Genomic DNA, 24,931 nt, shown 5'->3' on the forward strand with positions numbered 1-24,931 from the left:
GGTAAAAGCAGGCTTGGTTGCCTTAAACAGACCCGTCCTTTTTGTGAATAACTGGATTGCCCATCGCCTGAAATGCAGCATAAACTTTGCCTTGAGAGGCCCACACCTGTCACTCCTTTGAGGGGCCGACACCTGTCAGCGGGTGTGGGGTGTTCCTGGGGTGGTTCTGAACTTCCTTCTTGTGTCCCAGGAGAGCCAGGCCATCCCTCTCGTGTCTGTAGCCAGCGTGGCTGCCGGGAAGGCCAAGAAACAGGTGTTCTGTGGTGAAGAAGAGCGGCTTAAAAAGCCACCGCGGCTCCAGGAGTCCTGTGACTCAGGTACTGTCCTGCACCAAGGAGGGCAACGTCCAGCCCCAGAGTCCAGGGGATCCTGCTCCCACTGCCTCAGGTGACCCCAGGACATCTTGCACGTGCCCGAGGCCACCTCACACATCACCAGGTCACCCCACACACCCCAGGTCACCCCACAAGTCCCACAGGTCACCCCACATGCCCCCCGGGTCTCCTCACACGTCCTCCAGGTCTCCTCACGTGTCCCCATCTCCCATCTTCTCACCCTTGTCCCCGCCTCCTCACACGGTCCCCAGGTCTCCTCATATGTCCCCGTCTCCTCACACGGTCCCCGTCTCCTCACGTATCCCCGTCTCCTCACATGTCCCCGTCTCCTCACATGTCCCCGTCTCCTCACATGAGGCCCGGATGTCCTCAGACAGGCCCAGGACCCCTCGCCATCCATTCTTCAGTTGTTCTCAGAATTCTCCCTGCGTGCCTGGTCCGAGCCCGGTGTCTGGTGGGGAGTGGGCTTCCCGCGTTGGTCTCTCACGTTCTGTTCTGAGCACTAACTGGAGAGCCTGCACATGGGGAGAAAGCGGTCAGGTGCAGCGGGTACCGCATGAGTCACCCCTGGATGATCTGTTAACAGCCACCCTACAGACAGGGTGCGCGCTTGGTTTTTTATAGCTTATCATGTTCTCAAAAGAGTTGAAGTGACTAACAAAAGTATGTGAAATTAAATGAAGCAACGCTCGTGAGAGTGGGGAGGGAATGGAGTGAGGAGAGTGGAGTGAGTGGGGGATGGAGTGGACAGAGTGGAGTGGGGGACGGAGTGGACAGAGTGGAGTGAGTGGGGGACGGAGTGGACAGAGTGGAGTGAGTGGGGGAGGACGGAGTGGACAGAGTGGAGTGAGTGGGGGAGGATGGAGTGGACAGAGTGGAGTGAGTGGGGGAAGGATGGAGTGGACAGAGTGGACACAGTGGAATGAGGGAGGGACAGAGTGGATGGAGTGGAGTGAATGGGGAGGGATAGAGTGGGATGGGGTGGACGGAGTGCAGTGAGTGGGGGAAGGACAGAGTGGATGGAGTGCAGTGAGTGGGGGAAGGACGGAGTGGACGGAGTGCAGTGAGTGGAGGAAGGACGGAGTGGACGGAGTGCAGTGAGTGGGGGAAGGACGGAGTGGACGGAGTGCAGTGAGTGGGGGAAGGACGGAGTGGACGGAGTGCAGTGAGTGGGGGAAGGACGGAGTGGACGGAGTGGAGTGAGTGGGAAGGACGGAGTGGACGGAGTGGAGTGAGTGGGAAGGACGGAGTGGACGGAGTGGAGTGAGTGGGAAGGACGGAGTGGACGGAGTGGAGTGAGTGGGAAGGACGGAGTGGACGGAGTGGAGTGAGTGGGAAGGACGGAGTGGACGGAGTGGAGTGAGTGGGAAGGACGGAGTGGACGGAGTGGAGTGAGTGGGAAGGACGGAGTGGACGGAGTGGAGTGAGTGGGAAGGATGGAGTGGACGGAGTGGAGTGAGTGGGAAGGATGGAGTGGACGGAGTGGAGTGAATGGGGAATGGAGCGGACACAGTGGAGTGAGGGAATGCACACAGTGGAGTAAGTGGGAGAAGGATGGAGGGGATGGAGTGCAGTGAGTGGGGAATGGAGTGGACACAGTGGAGTCAGTGGGAGAAGGATGGAGTGGACGGAGTGGAGTGAGTGGGGAATGGAGTGGACACAGTGGAGTGAGGGAGTGGATGGAGTGGAGTGAGTGGGAAGGACGGAGTGGAGTGAATGGGGAATGGAGTGGACACAGTGGAGTGAGGGAATGCACACAGTGGAGTGACTGCTTCGCTCGTGTGCTTGGGAGCCCGTGAGGGTCACAGCCACCTTTAAACACAGCTCTGGCTGATCTGCTTTTTCTCAGAAATGCATTTATTATGATTATTATTTTATTATTTTTATTATTATAGAGACAGGGTCTTGCTCTGTTGCCCAGGCTGGAGTATGGTGGTGTGACCTTGGCTTACTGCCACCCCCACCTCATTGCCTGAAAGGGTTCTCCTGCCTCAGCCCACTGAGTAACTGGGTCCACAGGCACGTGCCACCAGGCCTAGCTCATTGAGTTTCATTTTTAAGTTTTTGTAAAGATGGCATCTTGCTACTTGGTCCAGGCTGGTCTTGAACTCCTGGTCTGAAGTGATCCTCCCACCTTGGCCTCCCAAATTGTTTGGATGACAGGTGTGAGCCGCCGCACTTGGCCTGAAAGTGCATTTTAGAATATGTGTCATTGCGTGAATGGCATTTCTTTCACTGGATTAGGTCCATGTGACTTGGTAGGGCAGCAGCTGTCCTGGGTGGGGTCTTGGCAGAGACCAGGGCTGGGGAGGGCTCATGGGCCTCTGTAGGTAAGGACAGTGTCCAGGCAGCCTGTGTGGTGGGCAAGGCCAGGCTCCTTCCTTGTTTCACCCGAGGGGCAGATGCAGCCCTGCGTGGCCCATCCCAGGTGAGCCCAGACAGCCGCATCCACCAAGGCACGCCCTGAGAACGGCTGGCCGGCAGCCCCACCTGGATGGAATTTGCCTTCAAGGCAGTTGGCCCACAGCTGGGCAATCAGGGCAGCAAGGCCTTGGAGGGGGCAGGGGGATTGGGGTAGGGATGGAAGGGGCGAGGAGGAGGGATTGGGGTGGGGAGGGGAGATTTGGGGGAGGGGGATTAAGGTGGGGAGGGAGATTGGGGCAGGGAGGGGCCAGGGCTAGTCAGAGGCTGGCACTTGCTTGCACTCACCGGCTGGCCCAGCAGATGCAGATGGCCAGGTGGCCTGAGGGCTGGTCCAGAGCGTGTGCAGGTACACAGGGCACTTGTGGGGCACACCAACTGCTGCTGCTGCTGCGGGGACCGTGCTCCCCGCGTGACCCTGATTGGGCTGCAGGGGACGCCAGGGAGTGCGTGCAGACCCAGGTTGCTCACAGCTGCCTCCCCAGCAGATCACGGGGGCGGCCGCCCAGCAGCTGCTGGGCCTCTGCTGAAGAGAAGCCAGTCTGTTCCCGTGCCTTCTGTTCGCAAAGAGATCTTGGACGAGCTGGAGAAGCCCGGGGCAGGTGACGCTGACCTTTCAGCCCCACAAGGTAAGGAACCTCTGACGGCTGCCCGGCCAGTGTGGCCCACAGACCCTCAGCATCTGAGACCCAGGCTGAGCTGCACTGACGCCCAGCATTGCCGCCGAGGCGGGTGTCCTCCACTAGGTTTGATTCGTAGCTGGACAAGAGCCCCACATGCCCAGAGGGGCCTGTGCCTGCCCTCTGGCTCCAGGGTCAAGGCTTGGTGGCCGTCCTGCTGCCCAGAACACCCTGGTGTGCTCCTCTGCATCCCCGCCCTCTCTCACCCCCACCACTGCCCGGGCTGGGCCGGTGCCACGAGACGCCCTGCAGAGCCATGTGCTCGGCCCTTCCCGCCCTCCCTGCATGGTCCCTCTCCTGCCTTGCGTGCTGGGTCTCTAGCAAGCCTGTGCTTCCTTCCCCAGCCCTGCTGACCTGTGCCTCCCCACAGGGACCTTTGCTGTAACTGACGTGGAGCAAAACCCCAACACGCGGGGGACCCGCCCGCAGCCACGGGGCCGGGGCCTTCTCAGGGCAGCCTCCCAAGTCCACGCTGCCCGGCGGTGCAGCCGCGCTCCTGCCGCAGACCTGCCCTCCGCCGTCTGCCGTCGCCAGCCACCAGCAAGCTCATGGGCTCCTGCTGTATTCGGTTCCATCTGGGCATCCCTCTTAGACTGTCTGGTCCTGTTCTCTGCCCACTTTCTGCAGTTCTGGAGTTTGGTTGATTTGTGTTGATTCTTTATGTGCTGTAGGTAGAGATCCCTGGTTAGTTTCCTTTTTGGAGATTGTCTTCCCCTTGTCTCCTTGGTTTTTGTTGGGGATTCTCTTCCCTCTTGTCTCATTGGTTTCGGTTGTTGGAGGTTCTCTTCCCTCTTTTCCGTGGGCTGGAAAATGCCACCACGGACCTTGATGCAACAGGGACCCTGATGTTCCTCTGTGGAAAGCCAGCTCTTTGCTTTGGCACCTGTGATTTGTGTTTTGGGTCTTATTTATTCTTTCTTTATTCTTGAGTCATAAATAAATTTTCCAAAGACTATTTTATTTCTTTCTTTTTTTTTTAATTTTTTTTTTTTTGAGATGGAGTTTCACTCTTGTTGCCCAGGCTGGTCTGCAATGGCCCGATCTCAGCTCATTGCAACCTCCACCTCCCAGGTTCAAGCGATCTCCGGCCTCAGCCTCCCAAGTTGCTGGGATTACAGGCGTGCGCCACTGCACCCGGCTAATTTTGTATTTTTAGTTGAGACGGGGTTTCTCCATGTTGGTCAGGCTGGTCTCAAACTCCTGACCTCAGGTGATCCGCCCACCTTGGTGACCTTTGTTGCCATAGATTGGTTTACAGTTCAGATTTTTTAAAAAAACAGCAGGACTTGATGGGGGCATGAGTAACACACAGCACAGCGCACCGGGCTGAAGGGTGCAGCTCCCTGAAACCCGACAAGCACACCCTCAGCGTAAGCCTCGGAGACACGCACCCCTTTCCAAGGCCCAGCGCTCCTGGCTCTCCGTGTCCGGCTTCCCAGGGAGGGGCACGTGGCTGTGCTCCTGGGCCTGGTTCCTTCCTGCAGTGCCACAGGGCAGCGGCATCTGCCATGCGGTTAGTGTCTGCGCGGTTCCTCTGTATTCTGCTGAGAAATGGGTGTTGCGAATTCCACAGTTTTGTTGGAAAACCGCAGCGCAGATGATTCACTCACATGTGCAGCTGCACACACAGGGCTGGATCCGTGCCTGGACATACGTGACCCCGTCGTGCAAACTGCACACCCTTCCTCAGAATCCACTGCAGCTGGTCCAGAGGTCGGATACGCTGTGTGGGTAGTGCTGTGTAATGCTGAGGGCGGGCCGTGAAAGGGTGCACACTGCTTCATCCCGCTCAGCCCGAGGCTGCCCAAAAGCAGCAACAGGGGAGCTCTTTGGAGGGGTGCCTCAACCCCCTCCCACTGAGATGGGGCTGGGACTGCAAAGAGCCAAGCCCCAAGCACCAGCGTGACGGCCCAGGCACCTGTTAGGGGAGCTCACATACAGAGGGTGGCAGCATCCCTGAGATGGACAACGAGAGAAAGGGAGCTCTACACGGGATGCCCGCAGTGAGCGGTCAGGGTGTGGCGTGCACAGGAAGGTTTGATGGATTTAGCTCAGGGCCAGGGCTGGTTTCTTTCAGTGTCTTAGGCACTGACCAGGCTACCTCTATCGGTGCCCAGAACTGTTGAAGGCACCATGTGGGTTTAAGCTGCTGAGAAAACCTGTAGTTGCTGGTCACAGAGCCACTGAGGCAGATGCCAAAAGAAAGCAGGGGGTGGGGGGATCTCAGGGCCCGACTCCCTCGAGGGACCTGAGTCTGACCTGCCAGGGTTTGAGTGGTTAGACTGCAGGGTGCGCTCAGCCCACTCCGTGAGTGTTTGAGCCTGTGGCCCAGCGAGCCATGTCCTGAGTGTCCCCTCTGCGTGTAGGGGGTCCAGCCAGTGCCACTTCTGATCTGGGGATGGCATGTGACCGTGCCAGGGTCTTCCTGCACTCGGATGAGTACCCCGGGAGCTCCATGGCCAGCAAGGTAGGCCCTGGCTGTCATTTCTGACCCTCCTCTTGGGGCCCTGCCCTCTCCGTGGCTCGCTGGTGCAGTTGGGGGCACTGCTGGCTCTGGTGTCATTGGCACCTGCAGCTTCAGGAGGCTCAGCCGGCCTTCCTGGACCGTGCGAGTCAGACCCGGCCACGCCCTTGTGCGATGTTCCCCAACCACCTCCCTTCTAATTGCTGGTATCTCTGTTCTTCTCGAGTCCAAGAAAAACGTGATGGTCGCAGAGATGCCCTCCCCGGTCTCCCACCACTCAGAGAGTCACACGGATGAGACCCTGGCCAGCAGGAAGTCGGATGCCATCTTCAGAGCTGCCAAGAAGGATCTGCTCACCCTGATGAAGCTGGAAGTGAGTGGCCCCGGCGGGCACCTGGCCCTTGTCCCACCCAGGGCCCGTGGGCTCCTCTCCACCTCTGTTGGGCAGTGGTTCCGGGTGTGGAGGACTGGTGGCTGCAAAGGGGGCGCTTCGGGTGGAGTGCAGGCTTGGTTGTCTTTTGGGGTCCCCCTTTGGGAAGCCAGCAGCTTGAGATCGCCTTATGTTCAAACTCAAAGTGAGGCTTTCTGGGACATCACGGTGTCCCAAAGCTGGCCTTCAGAATTCTCATCTATGTTTATATTTAATACAGCAGTAACAGTGTCAGATTATTAGAATATGATATTTTCTCAGCTTCATTAGTTCATCTAGGATTTAATTTCTTACATACGATGGAAAGCGTTTTTTCTTTTTTTTTTTTTTTTGGAGACAGTGTCTTGCCATATCGCCCAAGCTGGAGTGCAGTGGTACGATCTTGGCTCACTGCAACCTCTACCTCCTGGGTTTAAGCGATTCTCCTGCCTCAGCCTCCCAAGGAGCTGGGATTACAGGCGCCTACCACCACGCCTGGCTAAATTTTGTATTTTTAGTAGAGGCGGGGTTTCACCATGTTGGTCAGGCTGGTCTCGAACTGTTGACCTCAAATGATTTGCCCACCTCAGCCTCCCAGAGCTTTGGGATTACAGGCGTGAGCTGCTGCACCGGACTGATGGAAAGCTTTGAATAGGTAAAAAGGCAGCCGTGATAGTGTTGTGAGCTCCCAGGCACCAGTCACCCAGTTCCATAATTACCCTCGTCTCCCATGTTCCCCTCGTCTCCCGAAGGCTCTGACTTTTCTTCGTGCGGCTGTTTGCATCATAGAGGCCGCTTTCTTCTCCTGCAAGCCTCCCAGCTCCTCAGGCTGACAACGCACCCTGGGGCAGTGCGGCCTGTCTGTCAGTGGCCATCGTCTGCCTGAGAGCTGGATACGTGGCTGCTCAGATTCTTCTCATCCCCTCCACCTCTTTCTCCGTCCTGTTTGACACACTTGTGGAGATGTGAGATGTTTTTTCTTTTTGAGGGGGAAACTGGCTTCACTCCCTTCCCTGTCAGGGTTTGGGAAATTTAACGATTTGGTTTGAATTAACGATTTGGTTTAAATTAATGATTTGGTTTTCCATCATCTTCTGAGGTGATGGGTGGGGTGTCTTATTTCATTATCACTGTGGACTAGGGGTTTATACACCTGATGTTTCACACCTTTGTGGCCGTGGTACCCGCAGACGCTCCCTCACCCTTGGTTTGCCCCAGGGCCTCTCCACAGGCTAATCACTTCACAACTGTACTCCTAGTCCCTCCCCCAATTATTTTCTGTCTGAAAAATCTCAAACCCGACGTAGTTTCACATCATTCCTCGCTAACGGTTAAGGACTCCATTTTGAGGCATAACCACAGTGTCATTCTGCAAGTGAAACGTTAAAAAGCTTTGATTGCTCACCCACCCAGCGCGCTCCTGGGCCCCTGACTGTTGGGAGTGGTTCTCAGTGGTTTCTTGTTGTAAAGATCAGGATCTGAGTAAGGGCCATAAACTGCAGTTGGCTGATCTATCTCTTAAATCTCCTTTTCTGGCCAGCCACAGTGGCTCACACAGTGTAATCCCAGCACTTTGGGAGGCCGAGGCAGGTGGATCACCTGAGGCCAGGAGTTCAAGACCAGCCTGACCAACATGGTGAAACTCTGTTTCTACTAAAAATACAAAAATTAGCCGGGTGTGGTGGTGGGCGCCTGTAATCCCAGCTACTCGGGAGGCTGAGGTGGGAGAACTGCTTGAACCTGGGAGGCAGAGGTTGCAGTGAGCTGAGATCACGCCACCACACTCCAGCCTGGGCAGCAAGAGTGAAACTCTGTCCTGAAGGGAAAAAAAAAAAATCTCTCTCTCTCTTCTTCTTCTTCTTTTTTTTTTTTTTTTTTTTTTTTGGAGACAGTGTCTCTCTCTGTCTTCCAGCTTGGAGTGCAGTGGTGCCATCTCAGCTCACTGCAACCTCCACTTCCTGGGCTCAAGTGATCCTCCCATCTCAGCCTCCCGAGTAGCTGGGACCACTGGCTCGCCACCACAGCTGGCTAAGTTTTGTATTTTTAGTAGAGACGGGGTTTTGCCATGTTGCCCAGGCTGGTCTCAAAACTCCTGACCTCAAGTGATCCACCTGCCTCGGCCTCCAAAAATTCCGGGATTACAGGCATGAGCCACTGTGCCCGGCCAGTCTTCTCTCTCTTTAAACAGCTTTTTGTTGTGGGAAAACTCAAAGCTGTATAGAATAGATGGAATAATCTGTGGAGGTGAGTACCTGGCAGCCCTCACAGCAGCGGTCATGCCACAGCCCGCCTTGTTTTCTCTGTACCCCTTTCATACCGTCCAGGTGCCACCCTTGAAGCAAATCCCATCATCATAGCACGTCACTGGTGGATATTTCAGGATTCATCTCTAACCACACACTCTTATAATTTCTGAATGCTTAACAGCAATCCTTAAATCCTTAAAACAGCCAAATGGCTTCAGCCGTGCGGTCAGTGTCCCCCTGTCCAGTGGCCTCGTCCGTGTCACAGTCCACTGTGTGGTCCACACCATGGCTGGCTCCCGCGTCCCCCACGTCCCCTGTGCCCCCCGCATCCCTCTCGTCCCCCACATCCCCCTCGTTCCCTGCATCCCCCTCGTCTCCCACGTCCTCCTCGTCCCCCTTATCCCCCTCATCCCCCTCATCCCCTGCTTCCCCCTCGTCTCCCACGTCCCCCTCGTCTCCCGAAGGCTCTGACTTTTCTTTTTTTTTTTTTTTTTTTGAGACAGAGTCTCGCTCTGTCGCCCAGGCTAGAGTGCAGTGGCCGGATCTCAGCTCACTGCAAGCTCCGCCTCCCGGGTTTACGCCATTCTCCTGCCTCAGCCTCCCGAGTAGCTGGGACTACAGGCGCCCGCCACCTCGCCCGGCTAGTTTTTTGTATTTTTTTAGTAGAGACAGGGTTTCACCGTGTTAGCCAGGATGGTCTCGATCTCCTGACCTCGTGATCCGCCCGTCTCGGCCTCCCAAAGTGCTGGGATTACAGGCTTGAGCCACCGCGCCCGGCCTGGCTCTGACTTTTCTTCGTGCGGCTGTTTGCATCATAGAGGCCGCTTTCTTCTCCTGTAAGCCTCCCAGCTCCTCAGGCTGACAACGCACCCTGGGGCAGTGCGGCCTGTCTGTCAGTGGCCATCGTCTGCCTGAGAGCTGGATACGTGGCTGCTCAGATTCTTCTCATCCCCTCCACCTCTTTCTCCGTCCTGTTTGACACACTTGTGGAGATGTGAGATGTTTTTTCTTTTTTGGGGGGAAACTGGCTTCACTCCCTTCCCTGTCAGGGTTTGGGAAATTTAATGATTTGGTTTGAATTAACGATTTGGTTTAAATTAATGATTTGGTTTTCCATCATCTTCTGAGGTGATGGGTGGGGTGTCTTATTTCATTATCACTGTGGACTAGGGGTTTATACACCTGATGTTTCACACCTTTGTGGCCGTGGTACCCGCAGACGCTCCCTCACCCTTGGTTTGCCCCAGGGCCTCTCCACAGGCTCCGGGTCCACTGCAACCTCCACCTCCTGGGTTCAAGTCCTTTGGGCACTCCTCCCAGGCTCACCTCTGGGAGCTCCCAGATTCCAGACTCCTCGTGCCCTGGAGGGCGTCATTCTGCAGGTGGTGTGGAGAAGGCGTCCCACTGCTGGCAATGCCAGCACCAGTCATAAAGAAATCACCCTTTCTCCCTGAAATGACATCTTCTTTTACATAAATTCACAAAAATATGAGTGTCTGTTTCTGCATTTCCTGCCTTGCTGCACTGTTTGGTGTCTGTCTCTGGGCTGATGCCCTGGTTTGGCATCGGTGGCTCTGCAGGGTGCCCAGTGTCCGTCAGGCCCCTGTTGGAGGACGGCCTCGGAGGAGGGCCTTGCCCGGCCTCTGGCCTCACCGCTCGTTGCCCCTGAAGGGCCCAGTGCAGCCTCTGTTCTCTGGACCTTCCTTTATGCTTCCTGCCCGTGTTCCCTGAAGCCTGCTCTGTTTCCAGGACTCATCTCTGTTGGATGGCCGGGTGGTGCTTCTCCACGTTCCTGCAGGCACGGTGGTGTCAAGGCAGGGAGACCAGGTGAGTGGGGGTCGAGGGGGGGCACTGGGACCACCCAGTGCTGCAGCCCAGTGCCAGGTGGAACACCAGAGGAGGGCCTGGGTTGGGCACCAGTGACTGGGGACGTCCCAGTACCAGGCCACTGCCCCTCTGGGCACCATGGCAGAGCCCCTCCCCTCAGGCAGCCCTGAGCCCCGAGAGCTCAGTGTCCACTTTTGGCTTCTGCCGCACTGGCCCTTCCACTTGCACCTAAGGGTGGGCTGGACAGGCAGATTGGGAAGAGGCCATAAGAGGTCACGGTGGATACAGATCAGTGGAAGTGGCCTCGGAGTAGCTTCATGGGCACATCTGCAGACATGGGATCCAAACGTGTGGCGTGTGCAGGGGCTCAGCGTGGGAGGGGCCAGGCCCCAGGCGAGGCGGTGTGGGACCCGCCGTGCACAGGAACGCTGGGCTGACGCGTATTTGCTGGGGACAGTCAGTATGCATGCGGGTGCCGGGAGAGAATCGTGCAGATCCGAGGCCCGGCTCGCTGCACGGAGCCCTCGAGAACCCAGATTTCCCAAGACTGCTAGTGAAATCACGAAACCGTAGACACTGCTGAAATGTGTCCAGTGAAGTCTGTGCCCAGAGCTGGTCAGGTCGGCGGATGGTCTCCCGGCCGAGCCTGGTGGCATTCTCCGCTCTGGGCCCAGAGCTGCCCCTGTCCCGCCCGGGGCCACTCACGGCGCCTCCTGAGCCCTCTGGTGTTGTCAGGACGCCAGCATCCTGTTCGTGGTCTCTGGGCTGCTGCACGTGTACCAAAGGAAGATCGGCAGCCAGGAGGACACCTGCCTGTTCCTCACGCGCCCCGGGGAGATGGTGGGCCAGCTGGCGGTGCTCACCGGGGAGCCGCTCATCTTCACCATCAAGGCCAACAGGGACTGCAGCCTCCTGTCCATCTCCAAGGCCCACTTCTATGAGTGAGTCCTACGGGCCAGGACCTCGTGGCGGGCCCCAGCCCTGCCTCCCCTGAGACCCCTCCCACGTGGCTGGCCTCTTCCTGGTGCTCTCGCCCTCTTCCCTGCTGCTTGCTGCCCCCCTCTTTGTGCCCGGCACCTGCATAGGCCCAGGTCGGTGCCCCCTGCTCCAGCGCTCAGTCAGCCGGCCCCGTCTGCCCACAGCGATCTGCCTCACACTGCCATCTCTGTGGTCTGCTCCCAGCCATGTTCATTTATCACCAGTCAGTTCTGGGGCTGCCTGGCTTGGCTCAGCAGGACCCACGTTGGGGTGGGGCCGGGCATCAGGGGCCGTGAGCCTCCCCACCCCTGCAGCCTGGGCTGTTGTGTCAGGAGCTAGTGATGTGGAGGTGGAAGGGCAAGGCAGTGGGTGAGGACGCGGCTCTGGCTCAGGGGCAGGAGCCCCACTGATGTGTGTCCCTTCTTGGGGCAGAATGTGCCTGTGTCGCCTTCCAGGCTCTGGGCTGGAGACATCTGTCCACTTGAGCCCAGCCCATGAGTTTCAGATTCGGCCCCTCCAGGCCCGGAGCTGCCCTCAGCCCACCTGTGGGCTGCCTGGCAGAGCCGCCACGTCTTCCCATCCACGGTGCTGGGCGTTCTGCTCTGTCAGGTCCAGAATCTCCTGGAGCCTGGGGTTTGGTTTAATCCCAGCTCTCACCTCTGGCGGCTTGAGCCGTTGTGTGTGTGTTTTCTGGAAGGGCCTCTGCACCCCCGTAGGCCAGATATCTGCTGGGATCTCAGAGCTCTTCTGCCTGAGTGGTTGGGCAGGGGGAGCGGTCAGGAGCCTGAAGGTCAGTGAAACCGCAGCAGCTGAAGAAAGCGGGTCGGCTGGGCGCAGCGGCCCACACCTGTAATCCAGCAAACAGCACCGCGCCAAGCTCTGCTTCAGCCTGGGGACCCCGAGCAGGGCAAGGGACAGGGGTGGGGGCAGCGGGGCCCTGGCACTGTTGGGAAGGGCTTTCTGCATGGCCTCTGTCTTCCCGGCCTGGCCTGAGTGGCTCCAGTCGGGTCCCGATGCTGGGTGCCCTGAAACCACAGCATGTGGATGGGGAGACTGAGGCTCCAAGTCCCGGTCCCTCCACCAGCAGGGGACCCTGGGTGGAGCTGGACCTGTCTCCCTCCTGAGCGTCCCCAGCTGCTCCATGTCGGCGGCGCCAGGGAGATAGATGCTCAGGACGGATGGCAAAGAGCAGGGACAGGAACCACCCAGGGCAGAGCTCAGGGCCCTTGGCCCCCCCTTAATGCAGCTCAGTCCCCCGTGCTGTGTGTCTGTGTGTGTCTGTGTGTGTCTCTGTGTGTCTGGATGTGTCTGTGTCTGCGTGTGTGCATGTGTCCATGTGTGTCTCCGTGTGCGTGTCTGCGTGTGTCTCCGTGTGCCTGCGTGTGTCTGTGTGTCTGCGTGTCTGCGTGTGTCCATGTGTGTCTCCGTGTGTCTGTGTGTGTCCGTGCATGTCTCCATGTGTCTGTATCTGCATGTGTCTGTGCATGTGTCTGTGTCTCCGTGTGCCTGCGTGTCTGTGTGTCTGCGTGTGTCCGTGTGTGTCTCCGTGTGTCTGTGTGTGTCCATGCATGTCTCCATGTGTCTGTGCATGTGTCTGTGTCTGTCTACATGTCTGCGTGTCTGTGTGTGTGTCTCCATGTGCCTGCGTGTGTCTGTGTGTGTCTGCGTGTGTCCGTGCGTGTCTCCGTGTGTCTGTGTCTCTGCATGTGTCCATGCATGTCTCCGTGTGTCTATGTGTATCTGCATGTGTCTGTGTGTCTACGTGTCTGTGTCTACGTGTCTGCATGTGTCCATGTGTGTCTCCATGTGCCTGTGTATGTCTATGTGTGTCCGTGCGTGGTGTGCCTTGCAGCCATCACCCCAGCCAGCGTCCCGGGGCTCCTCCTCCACCCCCAGGACTGTAAATGCCACACTCATGCCCTTCAAGCCCTCACCCAGCCGCTGTCTTGCCAACTCCCTGGCATCAAAGGGGCTTCCCCCACCTCCTGTGCAAAGTGGATCCTGATTCTGCGTTTGCTCTTCCTCCTGCTTTTGCCTTGTGAGGAAATGGCAGCTCCACCTGCCTATGGCTCGGGCTAGGCCTGGAGTCGCCCAGCGTCACTCTCATGCCTGGTGCAGGTTGCCACACGTCCCACCTTGCCATCGCCCAGAGCCACTGTGCACGTCCCTGCTGCAGCCCTCACCCTCCGCAGTCTGTCCACACACGACCACTGGGGAGAAGACAATGTTCCCCGCATCAGAGGCCCCAGCCACCCTTCACCCACCCAGGAGAGCCCCTGTGCTCTCGAGGCCCCATGTGGTCTCTCAGCCTCTGCCTCTGCCGGTGCCCTTCATGGCACTCACTGCCAGCCACAGTCGTGGCCCAAGTGTGCATTATGCACCTCCTGGTGGCATGTGCAGTCCCCTGCCAGGACCGCAGCCTGACACAGGGCCCGTGCCCAAGGGGCACTCACGGGTGTGCCAGGAGGGGACACCCTTAACAGCTCCTTAACAGTGCTGGCCACCAGGCACGTGGTGGGCAGTGCTGTGCCCTGGGGCAGGCAGCTGACCAGGGCATGCCCCATCCCAGCCCCCGCCAGTGGTCTCTGCCCTCAGTGGGGGGTGGGGGTGGTGGGTCTCATCCACTCCCGAGCACTGTGGCCCTGGGTGAAGGGTAGGGCTGGAGGGATGGGTGGGAGTGACTCTGGGCTGCCTGGCAGAATCATGCGGAAGCAGCCGACCGTCGTCCTGGGCATGGCGCATACCGTGGTGAAGAGGCTGTCGTCCTTCGTGCGGCAAATCGACTTTGCCCTGGACTGGGTGGAGGTGGAGGCCGGACGAGCGATATACAGGTGAGGCCGTGGGTGCCACACACTCGGCGTCCACGCTGCCCTGGCGTGCAGGATTCGGGGGTGGGCAAAGCACGGTAACCATGGAAACCACACATGGAAGTTACCATGGAAACCACACACAGCAGGCTGGATTTCCCCAGCCCCACCCCAGTTTAGCTCGGAAACACGCTTCATGGCCTCCTGGATTTCGTGACACCCACACACGCTTGGACACAGCCAATGTTCCACGAGCATCTCTCTGTGTCAATATATTCAAGCCCCCACCATCCCTTTAAAAGCACTCCACTGGCCAGGTGCGGTCGCTCATGCCTGTCATCCAGCACTTTGGGAGGCCGAGGCAGGTGGATCACAAGGTCAGGAGTTTGAGACCAGCCTTGCCAACATGGGTGAAACCATCTCTATTAAAAATACAAAAATTAGCTGGACGTGGTGGCACGTGCCTATAATCCCAGCTACTCAGGAGGCTGAGGCAGGAGAATCGCATGAACCTGGGAAGTGGAGGTTGCAGTGAGCCAAGATGATGCCATTGCAGTTCAGCCTGGGTGACAAAGCGAGACTCCATCTCAAAAAATAATAATTAAAACCAAGAAAATTGTAGAATATTTATTCATTTAAAACAACCCATGCCTGTTAACATAAATATTTTAAAATAAAAAATAGGTTTTTCAAAACAAAAATAAGATAGTGAGAAGCCTGCAGTTTTCTTTTTCTCCATCCTGAGTCTGTCTGCTGTTGGGAAGCTGGGTTTGGGGGCTGAGGCTGGGGGTCCAGGGCTGCAGGGCCTCTGTATCTCCCGCAGGCAGGGGCTGGGGGTCCAGCGCTGCAGGGCCTCTGTGTCTCCCGCAGGCAGGGGCTGGGGGTTCAGGGCTGCAGGGCCTCTGTGTCTCCCGCAGGCAGGGGGACAAGTCTGACTGCACGTACATCATGCTCAGCGGCCGACTGCGCTCTGTGATCCGGAAGGACGACGGGAAGAAGCGCCTGGCCGGGGAGTACGGCCGAGGAGACCTTGTTGGTGTGGTAGGTGCTGGGCCCTGCTCCTGCCTCCCTGACCTCCATCCCTCCCAGGGCGTCCTGGGTTCTGGCCTGGGTGTGGCCTGGCCAGTTTCTCAGGGGAGCAAAAGCCCTGGGAGTGGACAGCAGGAGTGATGCCCTGTGGCTGCTTTGCTGTGAGTCCCAGGCTCTGCCTCTGCTGGGGGCTCCTGGTACCTATCCTGGCATCTGGGTGCACTGGCCCACTTGCCTCTGGGTGTCTCTTGAAGTATGGTGGCAGCTACAACCGGTCTGGGCCTCCTGGGGCCATCTAGCACAGCAGGCCCCTGCATCCTGAGCGAGTCGGGGCTGCCCAGCTCGAAGGTGCCGCGGCCTGGGGCTTCTGCCGATTTGTGTTAAGTTTTTTTGTTTGTTTGTTTTGTTTGTTTGAGACGGAATTTCACTCTTGTTGCTCAGGCTGGAGTACAATGGCATGATTTTGGCTCACCGCAACCTCCGCCTCCTGAGTTCAAGCGATTCTCCTGCCTCAGCCTCCTGAGTAGCTGGGATTAAAGGCGCCCGCCACCACGCCAGGCTAATTTTGTGTTTTCAGTAGAAACGGGGTTTCTCCATGTTGATCAGGCTGGTCTTGAACTCCCGACCTCAAGTGATTCACCCACTTCAGCCTCCCAAAGTATTAGCATTACAGGCGTAAGCCACCACTCCTAGCCTGTGTTAATTTTTTTTTTTTTTTTTTTTTTTTTTTTTTTTTTTTTTGAGACAGAGTCTCACTCTATCGCCCAGGCTGTAGTGCAGTGGCATGGTCTCATGCACTGCAACCTCCACCTCCTGGGTTCAAGCAGTTCTCTGCCTCAGCCTCCGAAGTAGCTGGGATTACAGGCGCCCGCCACCACACCCAGCTAATTTTTTGTATTTTTAGTAGAGACAGGGTTTCACCATCTTGGCCAGGCCGGTCTTCATCCATCCACCGGGTGAAGGCTCATACACCTGGCCAGATGCCGGCAGGGAGGCCTCAGTGTCAGATGGCCGGGCTCCCGCAGGTTCTGAGGGACACATCTTAAAAAGAGGTTTTTTCCAGGCCGGGCATAGTGGCTCACACCTGTAATCCCAGCACTGTGGGAGGCCGAGGTGGGCAGATCACGAGGTCAGGGGATCGAGACCATCCTGGCTAACATGGTGAAACCCTGTCTCTACTAAAAATACAAAAAAAAAATAGCTGGGTGTGGTGGCGGGCGCCTGTAGTCCCAGCTACACAGGAGGCTGAGGCAGGAGAATGGCATGAACCCAGGAGGTGGAGCTTGCAGTGAGCTAAGATCGCGCCACGGCACTCCAGCCTGGGTAACAGAGCAACGAGACTCCGTCTCAAAAAAATAAATACATAAATAAAAGGCTGTTCTCCAAAGGCATTTATTTCTTCGGGAGAGGTGAGACTGCCCTTGTTCCAGCCTGTGGTGTCTGATGCCTGTGTCTGTGACTTGCCTGGGTTGCGGGGAGCACCTTTGGCTTCTGGCATGTTCCAGTGGTTCTGACAACATGCCACATGCCAGCACTCACTGACTGCCTCCGCCTTGCGGTGTGGAGGGTGTGCGGGAGCCTTGGGCTCCTCCCTTGCTTTCTGCATGCCGGGGCCATGTGTGGCTCCGGCCGGCACCAGAGGCCGTCAGGGACAGGCCCAGCTGGCTCGGCCCTCCCAAGCCCGCGGCCCCAGCAGCCGGCTCCTCTCCTCAGGTGGAGACGCTGACCCACCAGGCCCGGGCGACCACGGTGCATGCCGTTCGGGACTCAGAACTGGCCAAGCTGCCGGCAGGAGCCCTCACGTCCATCAAACGCAGGTACCCACAGGTGAGGATGGCGCAGGTAGGGCGCAGAGCAGATGAGGGCACGGAACAGGTGAGAGCGTAGTGGGTGAGGGCAGAGCGGGTGAGGCCGGAGCGGATGAGGGTGCGGATGAGGGCAGAGCACAGGTGAGGGCATGGAGCAAGTGAGGGTGCAGAGCAGGTGAGGGGGTGGAGCTGGTGAAGGTGGCACAAGTGAGGGCGCCCAGCAGGTGAGGGCAAGGCACAGGTAAGGATATGGAGCTGGTAAAGGCGTGGGTGACGGTGGTGCAGGTGAGGGTGGCACAGGCCATGTCCCAAGCTGTGCCCTGAGTTGTGGTGGTCATTCGGTCCACGTACACGTGGATGGAAAACGACTTGGAGGGGCAGTCTGAAGGAGGGGAAGATCAGAGCCCAGCTGGGTGGGGGCCAGGAACGGTGGGCAGGAAAACTGGAGAGGTGCCCGGGCTGCTTCCCAGGACAGTCGCACAGCTGCCTTCTTCGTGCTCTCTACTTGTGAGTGACGTGGGTACTGCAGAGGAAAGGGAAGCGACTCTGGCTCTGAGATCTGGAGGAGGACAGGGCAGGCTGCTTGCAAGTGCAGGGTCAGTGGTGAGGAGAGCGCCCAGGAAGGACCAGCCGAGGGGCCTGAAGGGCAGGTCTGCGGCTGTTCGTCAGCAGCCAGCACACGGATCCCAAGAAGTTCTTCATTCTAGAACGAATGGAAAGGGGGTGCAGGTGTGGCCCCCAGCATGTTGCAGGGCCTTCTACGGCCAGTGTCTCTCACCATCCCTGGGGCTCACCCTGGGAGGCCATCACTGCCCTCCCTCCACCGCCTCCCCTCAGGTAGCGCTTCTCCCACCCACAGTTCCTGGGCCCTGGTTCTCCCACCTGCAGCTCTGGGTCCTGGTTCTCCCGCCCGCAGCTCTTGGGTCCTGGCGCTTGCTACAGTTGCCCATTTATGGACCAGGAGAGCCTGGTGGAGCGTGTGAGTGCAGCTCACAGGGCTGGCAGGCTCTGGGGCGGCAGCCACAGTTGCTAGGAGCAGCAGGGAGCCAGGCCACTCCTCCATCTGCTTTGTCCTGGCCTGCAGGGCACGCCTTGTCTTCATGAGCTCCTCAGAGCAGGAGCCCTGGCCCACCCTTTAGAGGCCGCTGCAGGGCTCCATCCAACCAGCAGCTTCTGGGGGACAGTATGGGTGGAGCCAGTGAGTCCACTGTTGTGGGGCCAGCTTTGCTGTAGTCAGCCCCTGGGCAGGGTCCCTGCAAGCCAGCGACCCTTGGTGTGGGGACCGTTTGGTCCAGTCGGGACGAATGTCCCCAACCGTGCCCTGAAGCGGGGTTGGCACCCAGGAGCAATGGCCACAATGAGCCCTCAGTTCCAGAGAAGCCTGCCAGCCTGCCCTTGTCCTGCCTTCAGGGTCATGGGTGGCTTCCCCTGGAGTTGTCTGCCTGCCCTGAAGTGAGAGTGAGGCTGGCCTGGGCTCATGGTCACAGGGGACATACCCCTTGTGCCTGCTGGCCTGGCAACCGGGAAGGCGCCGCATGGCTTTCCTGGGCATCATGAAGGCTCCTAGGCCTGGACAGCCATGGCCTGTGCAACTCAGTTCATGGAGGTTTTGAAAAGCAGATCCAGTGCCATTTGCTGAGTCTCGCTGTTGCTGAGCATCACTGTCTTTGGTTCCCAGCGTTTCTCGGTTTAAAATGTGTGTCTGCCTGCAGGTGGTGACTCGGCTGATTCATCTCTTGGGTGAGAAGATCCTGGGCAGCCTCCAGCAGGGACCTGTGACAGGTGGGTCACCTCCCCCAACCCAGAGCCTCCTGGGAGCCCCCACCCAGCCCACAGCCCTGCCCTGTCCTGGAGCCCCGCCCACCCAGCCCATGGCCCCACCACATCCTGGAGCCCCGCCCACTCAGCCCATGGCCCTGCCCTATCGTGGGGCCCCACCCACCCAGCCCATGGCCCTGCCCTGTGCTGGAGTCTCACTCACCCATGGTCCCACCCACCCCCTGGAGCCCTGCCCACACAGGCCCCACCCACATCAGAGCCCCGCCCACCCATGCCCCCACCCACCTCAGAGCCCCACCCACCTGAGCCCAGTAATTTTGTCAAACTGTGTCTCCACGTGGGCAGCACTGGAGGAAAGCTCTGCTATAAGTGAAAGATGAAATGTGATATATCTCCCTCCTATTTTCGTCAGCTGATTGGAAAAAGGAAACAGGGTGAAACCTCCGGAAACGATATTGGTGGAACAGAGCTCAGTCAGTGCCCCGTGGAGTGGAGAGTGCTCTCTCCTGTGCTAAGCGTGGAAAGCGAGAGACCGTTCTAGAGTGTTGGGAATTTAGTTTTTTCTGCTCCAGTGTATTCATCCCTTCCTAGTTCTGAGGTGTGCTTTTTCCGGAGCCACTGTTAGCTCTCAGGCTGTCCTCTCTCACCGGGTCCCACATACTTGAGGACTCTGACCATTTATCTCTGGCAGACAGCATTTGACCCCAGACCCCCTTGCCATTCTGGGAGCTCCTGTCTCCTGCCTCCCACCTCTGTGCCTGCTGCTTTCTGCCTGGAGCCCTCAGGAGAGCCTGGCTGCTGCCGTGTGTCCTGCATCTCCATCTCATCACAGCCTCCCCGGCCTCCCCATCCACCCAGCACTCGCAGCTCCCTTTCCACTTCCTTTTCCTCCTCTGCGCTTGTCACCCCGATACATTGCATGACCTGTCACCTGCCTCTGGTCCCGGTGTGTGAGCTGACTGGGAGCAGGAGCCTGCGCCTGTGTTCACACAGTGACGTGTGCACAGTGTTGAACATCTGTCCAAGAAGCAAATGGATGCACAGAGGGCTACACAGAGGCAGCGAAGTGTGAGCCCCACTCTAGGGTGGTCCCATCTTCATCTGAGACCCTCTGCAAAATTGTTTCCAAATAAGGTCACATCTTGCGATTCTGGGTGGACATGAATTTTGGGGGACACTGTCTAACACGTAATGTGACTCTTCACTCTGTGCTCACCTACACCATGAATTTTAAGTGAGTTTCTTGTAGAAGGTGTCTGGTTGGATCATGTATTTTTCATCCCTTCTGACAATCTTTATCTTTTGTGTGTTTATACCGTAGATACGTAGTGTAATTATTTTGTTGGGATTTACGTCTTCCATTTTATTGTTTTTTCTGTTCTCACATCCCCCACTGTTGTTAAGCACTACTGTATTTTCTCTTTTCTTTTTATTTTAGAGATGGGGTCTCACTGTTTTGTCTAGGTTGGAGTGCAGTGGCTAGTCACAAGTACAGTCATAGCTCCCTGCAGCCTCTAACTCCTGGGCCCAAGTGATCCTCCCCCCTCAGCCTCCTGAGTCACTGAGACCAGAGCTGTGAGCCTCTGCGCCCAGCTTTTCTGTCTTCTTTTAGGTCACTTGAGGTTTTTTGAGTATTCCATTCTAATTATCAACTGTGGTTTCCATGAAGTCTTTTCAAATGGTATTTTCAGTGGTCACTCTAGCAATTGCAGTGTCCACACCTAGCTTTCCTTGTCTCCTGACAGCTGCATCCCATCACTTTCAGTGGGACATGGAGAACTCACCGTTGTTCAGTCACTTCATCCTTCCCCGTTTATGAGGTAGTTGTCTTAACTATTACCTCCGTGTGCACTGAACCCCACCCCCCAAAAACACAGGGCTACAACTTTCACTTTCAGCCATCAAACGTAATTTTTAAAACTTGGGAGAATAGTCCATGATGCTCACCCAGAGTCACTGTCCTCCTCCTCTTCTTCTTTAAAACTTGGGAGGAGAATAGTCCGTGATGCTCACCCAGAGTCACCGTCCTCCTCCTCCTCATCTTCTTTAAAACTTAGGGAGGAGAATAGTCTGTGATGCTCACCCAGAGTCACCGTCCTCCTCCTCCTCTTCTTTAAAACTTAGGGAGGAGAATAGTCCGTGATGCTCACCCAGAGTCACCGTCCTCCTCCTCTTCTTCTTTAAAACTTGGGAGGAGAATAGTCCGTGATGCTCACCCAGAGTCACCATCCTCCTCCTCCTCTTCTTTAAAACTTAGGGAGGAGAATAGTCCGTGATGCTCACCCAGAGTCACCGTCCTCCTCGTCTTCTTCTTTAAAACTTGGGAGGAGAATAGTCCGTGATGCTCACCCAGTGTCACCGTCCTCCTCCTCCTCTTCTTTAAAACTTAGGAGAATAGTCCGTGATGCTCACCCAGAGTCACCGTCCTCCTCCTCCTCTTCTTTAAAACTTAGGGAGGAGAATAGTCCGTGATGCTCACCCAGAGTCACTGTCCTCCTCCTCTTCTTTTATTTGCAGCGTCTTGGGTTTCCTTCTGGGCTCCTCTCTTTGCTGTTGCAGAATCGTGGTTAGCAGTTCTTTCAGAGAAGGTCTGATGGCCACAGATCCGCTTGCTTTCCCTCATCAGAGAATCTGAGAATGTCTCTGCATTGCCCTCATCCTGAAGGGTGCTTTTGCTGGATGTTTTAATTCTGGTTTGGCAGAAATACAAAGTATTTCAGCGCTTTTAAAATTTTGTGCCACTTCCTCATGATCTCTGTTGCTTTTTTTTTTTTTTTTTTTTTTTTTTTTTTTTGAGGTGGAGTCTCGCTCTGTTGCCCAGGCTGGAGTGCAGTGGCCGGATCTCAGCTCACTGCAAGCTCCGCCTCCTGGGTTTACGCCATTCTCCTGCCTCAGCCTCCCGAGTAGCTGGGACTATAGGCGCCCGCCACCTCGCCCAGCTAGTTTTTTGTATTTTTTAGTAGAGACGGGGTTTCACCGGGTTAGCCAGGATGGTCCTGATCTCCTGACCTCGTGATCCACCCACCTCGGCCTCCCAAAGTGCTGGGATTAAAGGCGTGAGCCACTGCACCTGGCTGGCCTCTGTTACTTCTAATGAAAGATCCAGGTATTCAGATGTTCTCCAGTAGGTAATGCATCATTTTTCTCTAGCTGTGTTCAAAACTTTTTTGACCAGGCACAGTGGCTCACACCTCATCCCAACACTTTGGGAGGCTGAGACAGGAGGATTATTTGAGCCCAGGAGTTCAAGACCAACTTGAGCAACATAGTGAGACCCTGTCTCTATGAATAAAATTTGAAAAATGATCCAGGCATGTTAGCACACACCTGTCGTCCCAGCTACTCAGGGGGTTGAGGTGGGAGGATCATTTGGGCCTCAGAGTTCCAGGTTGCAGTGAGCTACGATCATACCGCCACAGTCCAGCCTGGGCAACAGAGCAAGACCCTGCCTCAAAACACACACACACACACAAAGATGTTTTTCTCTGTCTTTAGTTTTTAGAAATGTGATTTGGAAGTGTCTGAGCATGAATACTTTGGATGTATCCTGTTTGGGGTTTCTTCGTCTTGGACCCATAGGTTTATAGCTTTTAACACATTTTGGAAGGGTTCAGTCTGTATGTCTTCAAACGATTCTTTCACCTGTGGACGCCTCCACCTCTTCTGGAAATAAAGTGACGCAAGTGTTAGACCTCGCATTATTGCCCTCAAGGTCTCCAGGGCACTGTTCATGTTTTAAATCTTTCTCTCTCTCTCTGATGTTAAGGTGGAATTGTTTCTTTTGATCTATCTTCAGGATCTTTGGCTTTTTGTCATCTCGATTCTGCTTTGAGGCCTATCAGAATTTTAAAAAATGTTTCTGTCATTGTGTTTCGGTTCTTCTGTAGGCCTCCCGTTTCTTTGCTAGGACGTTCTCTCTTTGTCTTTGTTTCGGGAGTGTTCAGGATTGCTGGTTCTAGGTGGTAATAACGGCTTTATTGTCCTGGAGAAATAATTCCGCCCGTGACATGCGGTCATTTTTATCTGTGGACTGTTTCTGCTGCTCTGGTTCAGAGTCTCCTTGCTCTTGGCGTCCCGGTCACCATGGATGTGGCCTGGTCACTATGGACCCGTCCTGGGCACTCTGGTCACTGTGGACCCGTCCCAGTCACCGTGGATGTGGCCTGGTCACTGTGGACCCGTCCCGGTCACCGTGGATGTGGCCTGGTCACTGTGGACCCGTCCCGGTCACCGTGGATGTGGCCTGGTCACTGTGGACCCGTCCCAGGCACCCTGGTCACTGTGGACCCGTCCTGGTCACTGTGGATGTGGCCTGGTCACTGTGGACCCGTCCCGGTCACCCTGGTCACTGTGGACCCGTCCTGGTCACCGTGGATGTGGCCTGGTCACTGTGGACCCGTCCTGGGCACCCTGGTCACTGTGGACCCGTCCTGATCACTGTGGATGTGGCCTGGTCACTGTGGACCCGTCCCGGTCACCCTGGTCACTGTGGACCCGTCCTGGGCACCCTGGTCACTGTGGACCCGTCCTGATCACTGTGGATGTGGCCTGGTCACCTGTGGACCCATCCCGGTCACCCTGGTCACTGTGGACCCATCCTGGTCACCGTGGATGTGGCCTGGTCACTGTGGACCCATCCTGGTCACCCTGGTCACTGTGGACCCGTCCTGGTCACTGTGGATTTTGAGTCCTGATGTTTTGCATGTTAGACTATGAGACTCTGGTTCCCATTTAAGTCTTCAATTTCGCTGTCGGTATGCTTGTATTCACAGGGCATGTCTTGGCCGACATTTGTAGAGTGTGGTTTGAATGTGAACTGACCCTGGTGTGCCTACTGGGTGCTGCCCAGGCCCAGTGTGAAGGCTGCATTCTGTGCCGTCTTCAGCTCTCAGAGCCGCACACCTGACTCTGGCACAGGCTGGGTCTTCATGAGCAGATTCGGAGGCTTTCTTGGTCTCCTGCCTCTAGTTGGCAGGGGGTGGGGCCTCTTCTGCTTTCTCTGCAGGAGGTGGACAGTTGGGAGGCATGTTTGCTGGTCGGGGTGGACAGTTGGGAGGGATGTCTGCTGGTCAGGAGGTGGACAGTCGGGAGGGATGTCTGCTGGTCAGGGGGTGGACAGTCGGGAGGGGTGTCTCCTGGTCAGGGGGTGGACAGTCAGGAGGGATGTCTGCTGGTCAGGGGGTGGACAGTCGGGAGGGATGTCTGCTGGTCAGGGGGTGGACAGTTGGGAGGCATGTTTGCTGGTCGGGGGTGGACAGTGTGTGGGGATGTTTGCTGGTCAGGGGATGGACATTTGGGAGGGATGTCTGCTGGTCAGAAGGTGGACAGTTGGGAGGGATGTTTGCTGGTCAGTGAGTAGACAGTTGGGGGCAATGTCTGCTGGTCAGGGGTTGGACAGTTGGGAGGGACGTCTGCTGGTCAGGGGGTGGACAGTTGGGAGGGATGTTCAGTGGTCAGGGGGTGGACAGTTGCGGGGGATGTTTGCTGGTCAGGGGGTAGACGGTTTGTGGGGATATTTGCTGGTCAGTGAGTAGACAGTTGGGGGGGATGTCTGCTGGTCAGGGGGTGGACAGTTGGTGAAGATGTTTCCTGTATGGGCGGTGGACAGTTGGGAGATGCTTGCTGGTACAGGGGTGCTAGTTGGGAGGGGCGTGTGCTGGTGCTTGCTTGGTGCCAGTCAGTGTCACTGGAGGCGGCTCCCATGGGGAGGGAGTGACAGACCCCTCCGTCTGTGGCAGCCATGTGGCTGGGAAGTGGACTCTGCTTCTTTCTTGGCCTGAGTCGAGTGGTTCTTCCATGAGTCCGAGGTCCCCGGCCAGCCTGCCTTCCTCTCCATCCTTTGGAGTCTTGTGAGAGCTGCCTTGAGCTGTGTCCCTCTCTGATCGTGACTGGTGACAGTCAGGTGGCCTGTGTCTGCGCCACCTCCCTTCTGGCCCAGAGCCAGAATCTCACCAGTGCCTTTTCCCAAGGCTAAGGCCATATGGAACCAGCAATAGCCTCTCCCATTCTGCCTGAAATGAGGACTGTGACACCTCAGTCCATGGAAAGGCGAGAGGAAGGGGATCCCCAAGGAAAAGCTGCAGGAACAGTAAGTCCACATCAGACTGCGAGAGCAATGTTGAGGCCGAATCTCGGGACGAGGAGGCGG

The 24,931-nt window shown here is 56.8% G+C and overlaps 1 protein-coding gene across 9 annotated transcripts in view; it reads left to right on the top strand.

Moving 5' to 3' along the window:
• The window catches only part of PNPLA7 (patatin like phospholipase domain containing 7), an 85,810-nt gene that overhangs the window by 29,091 nt on the left and 31,788 nt on the right, over positions 1 to 24,931 (top strand). For 7 of the 9 annotated variants that reach the window (XR_004053924.1, XR_004053925.1, XM_030919279.1 and 4 more), the window contains exons 11-20: positions 191 to 317; positions 3,242 to 3,385; positions 5,803 to 5,903; positions 6,127 to 6,273; positions 10,305 to 10,382; positions 11,118 to 11,323; positions 14,060 to 14,191; positions 15,085 to 15,208; positions 16,910 to 17,023; positions 18,717 to 18,786. Coding sequence is in view for 7 of the 9 variants with exons in the window: in XM_030919279.1 (XP_030775139.1) it covers positions 191 to 317; positions 3,242 to 3,385; positions 5,803 to 5,903; positions 6,127 to 6,273; positions 10,305 to 10,382; positions 11,118 to 11,323; positions 14,060 to 14,191; positions 15,085 to 15,208; positions 16,910 to 17,023; positions 18,717 to 18,786 (1,243 nt within the window). In the remaining 2 variants the exon portion in view is untranslated. The remainder of the gene's footprint in view (positions 1 to 190; positions 318 to 3,241; positions 3,386 to 5,802; positions 5,904 to 6,126; positions 6,274 to 10,304; positions 10,383 to 11,117; positions 11,324 to 14,059; positions 14,192 to 15,084; positions 15,209 to 16,909; positions 17,024 to 18,716; positions 18,787 to 24,931) is intronic. The other 2 variants (XM_010372631.2, XM_010372633.2) reach the window with 1 other exon arrangement.

This window comes from Rhinopithecus roxellana, chromosome 16, assembly GCF_007565055.1.
Source record: "Rhinopithecus roxellana isolate Shanxi Qingling chromosome 16, ASM756505v1, whole genome shotgun sequence".
Classification (NCBI taxonomy): domain Eukaryota; kingdom Metazoa; phylum Chordata; class Mammalia; order Primates; family Cercopithecidae; genus Rhinopithecus; species Rhinopithecus roxellana.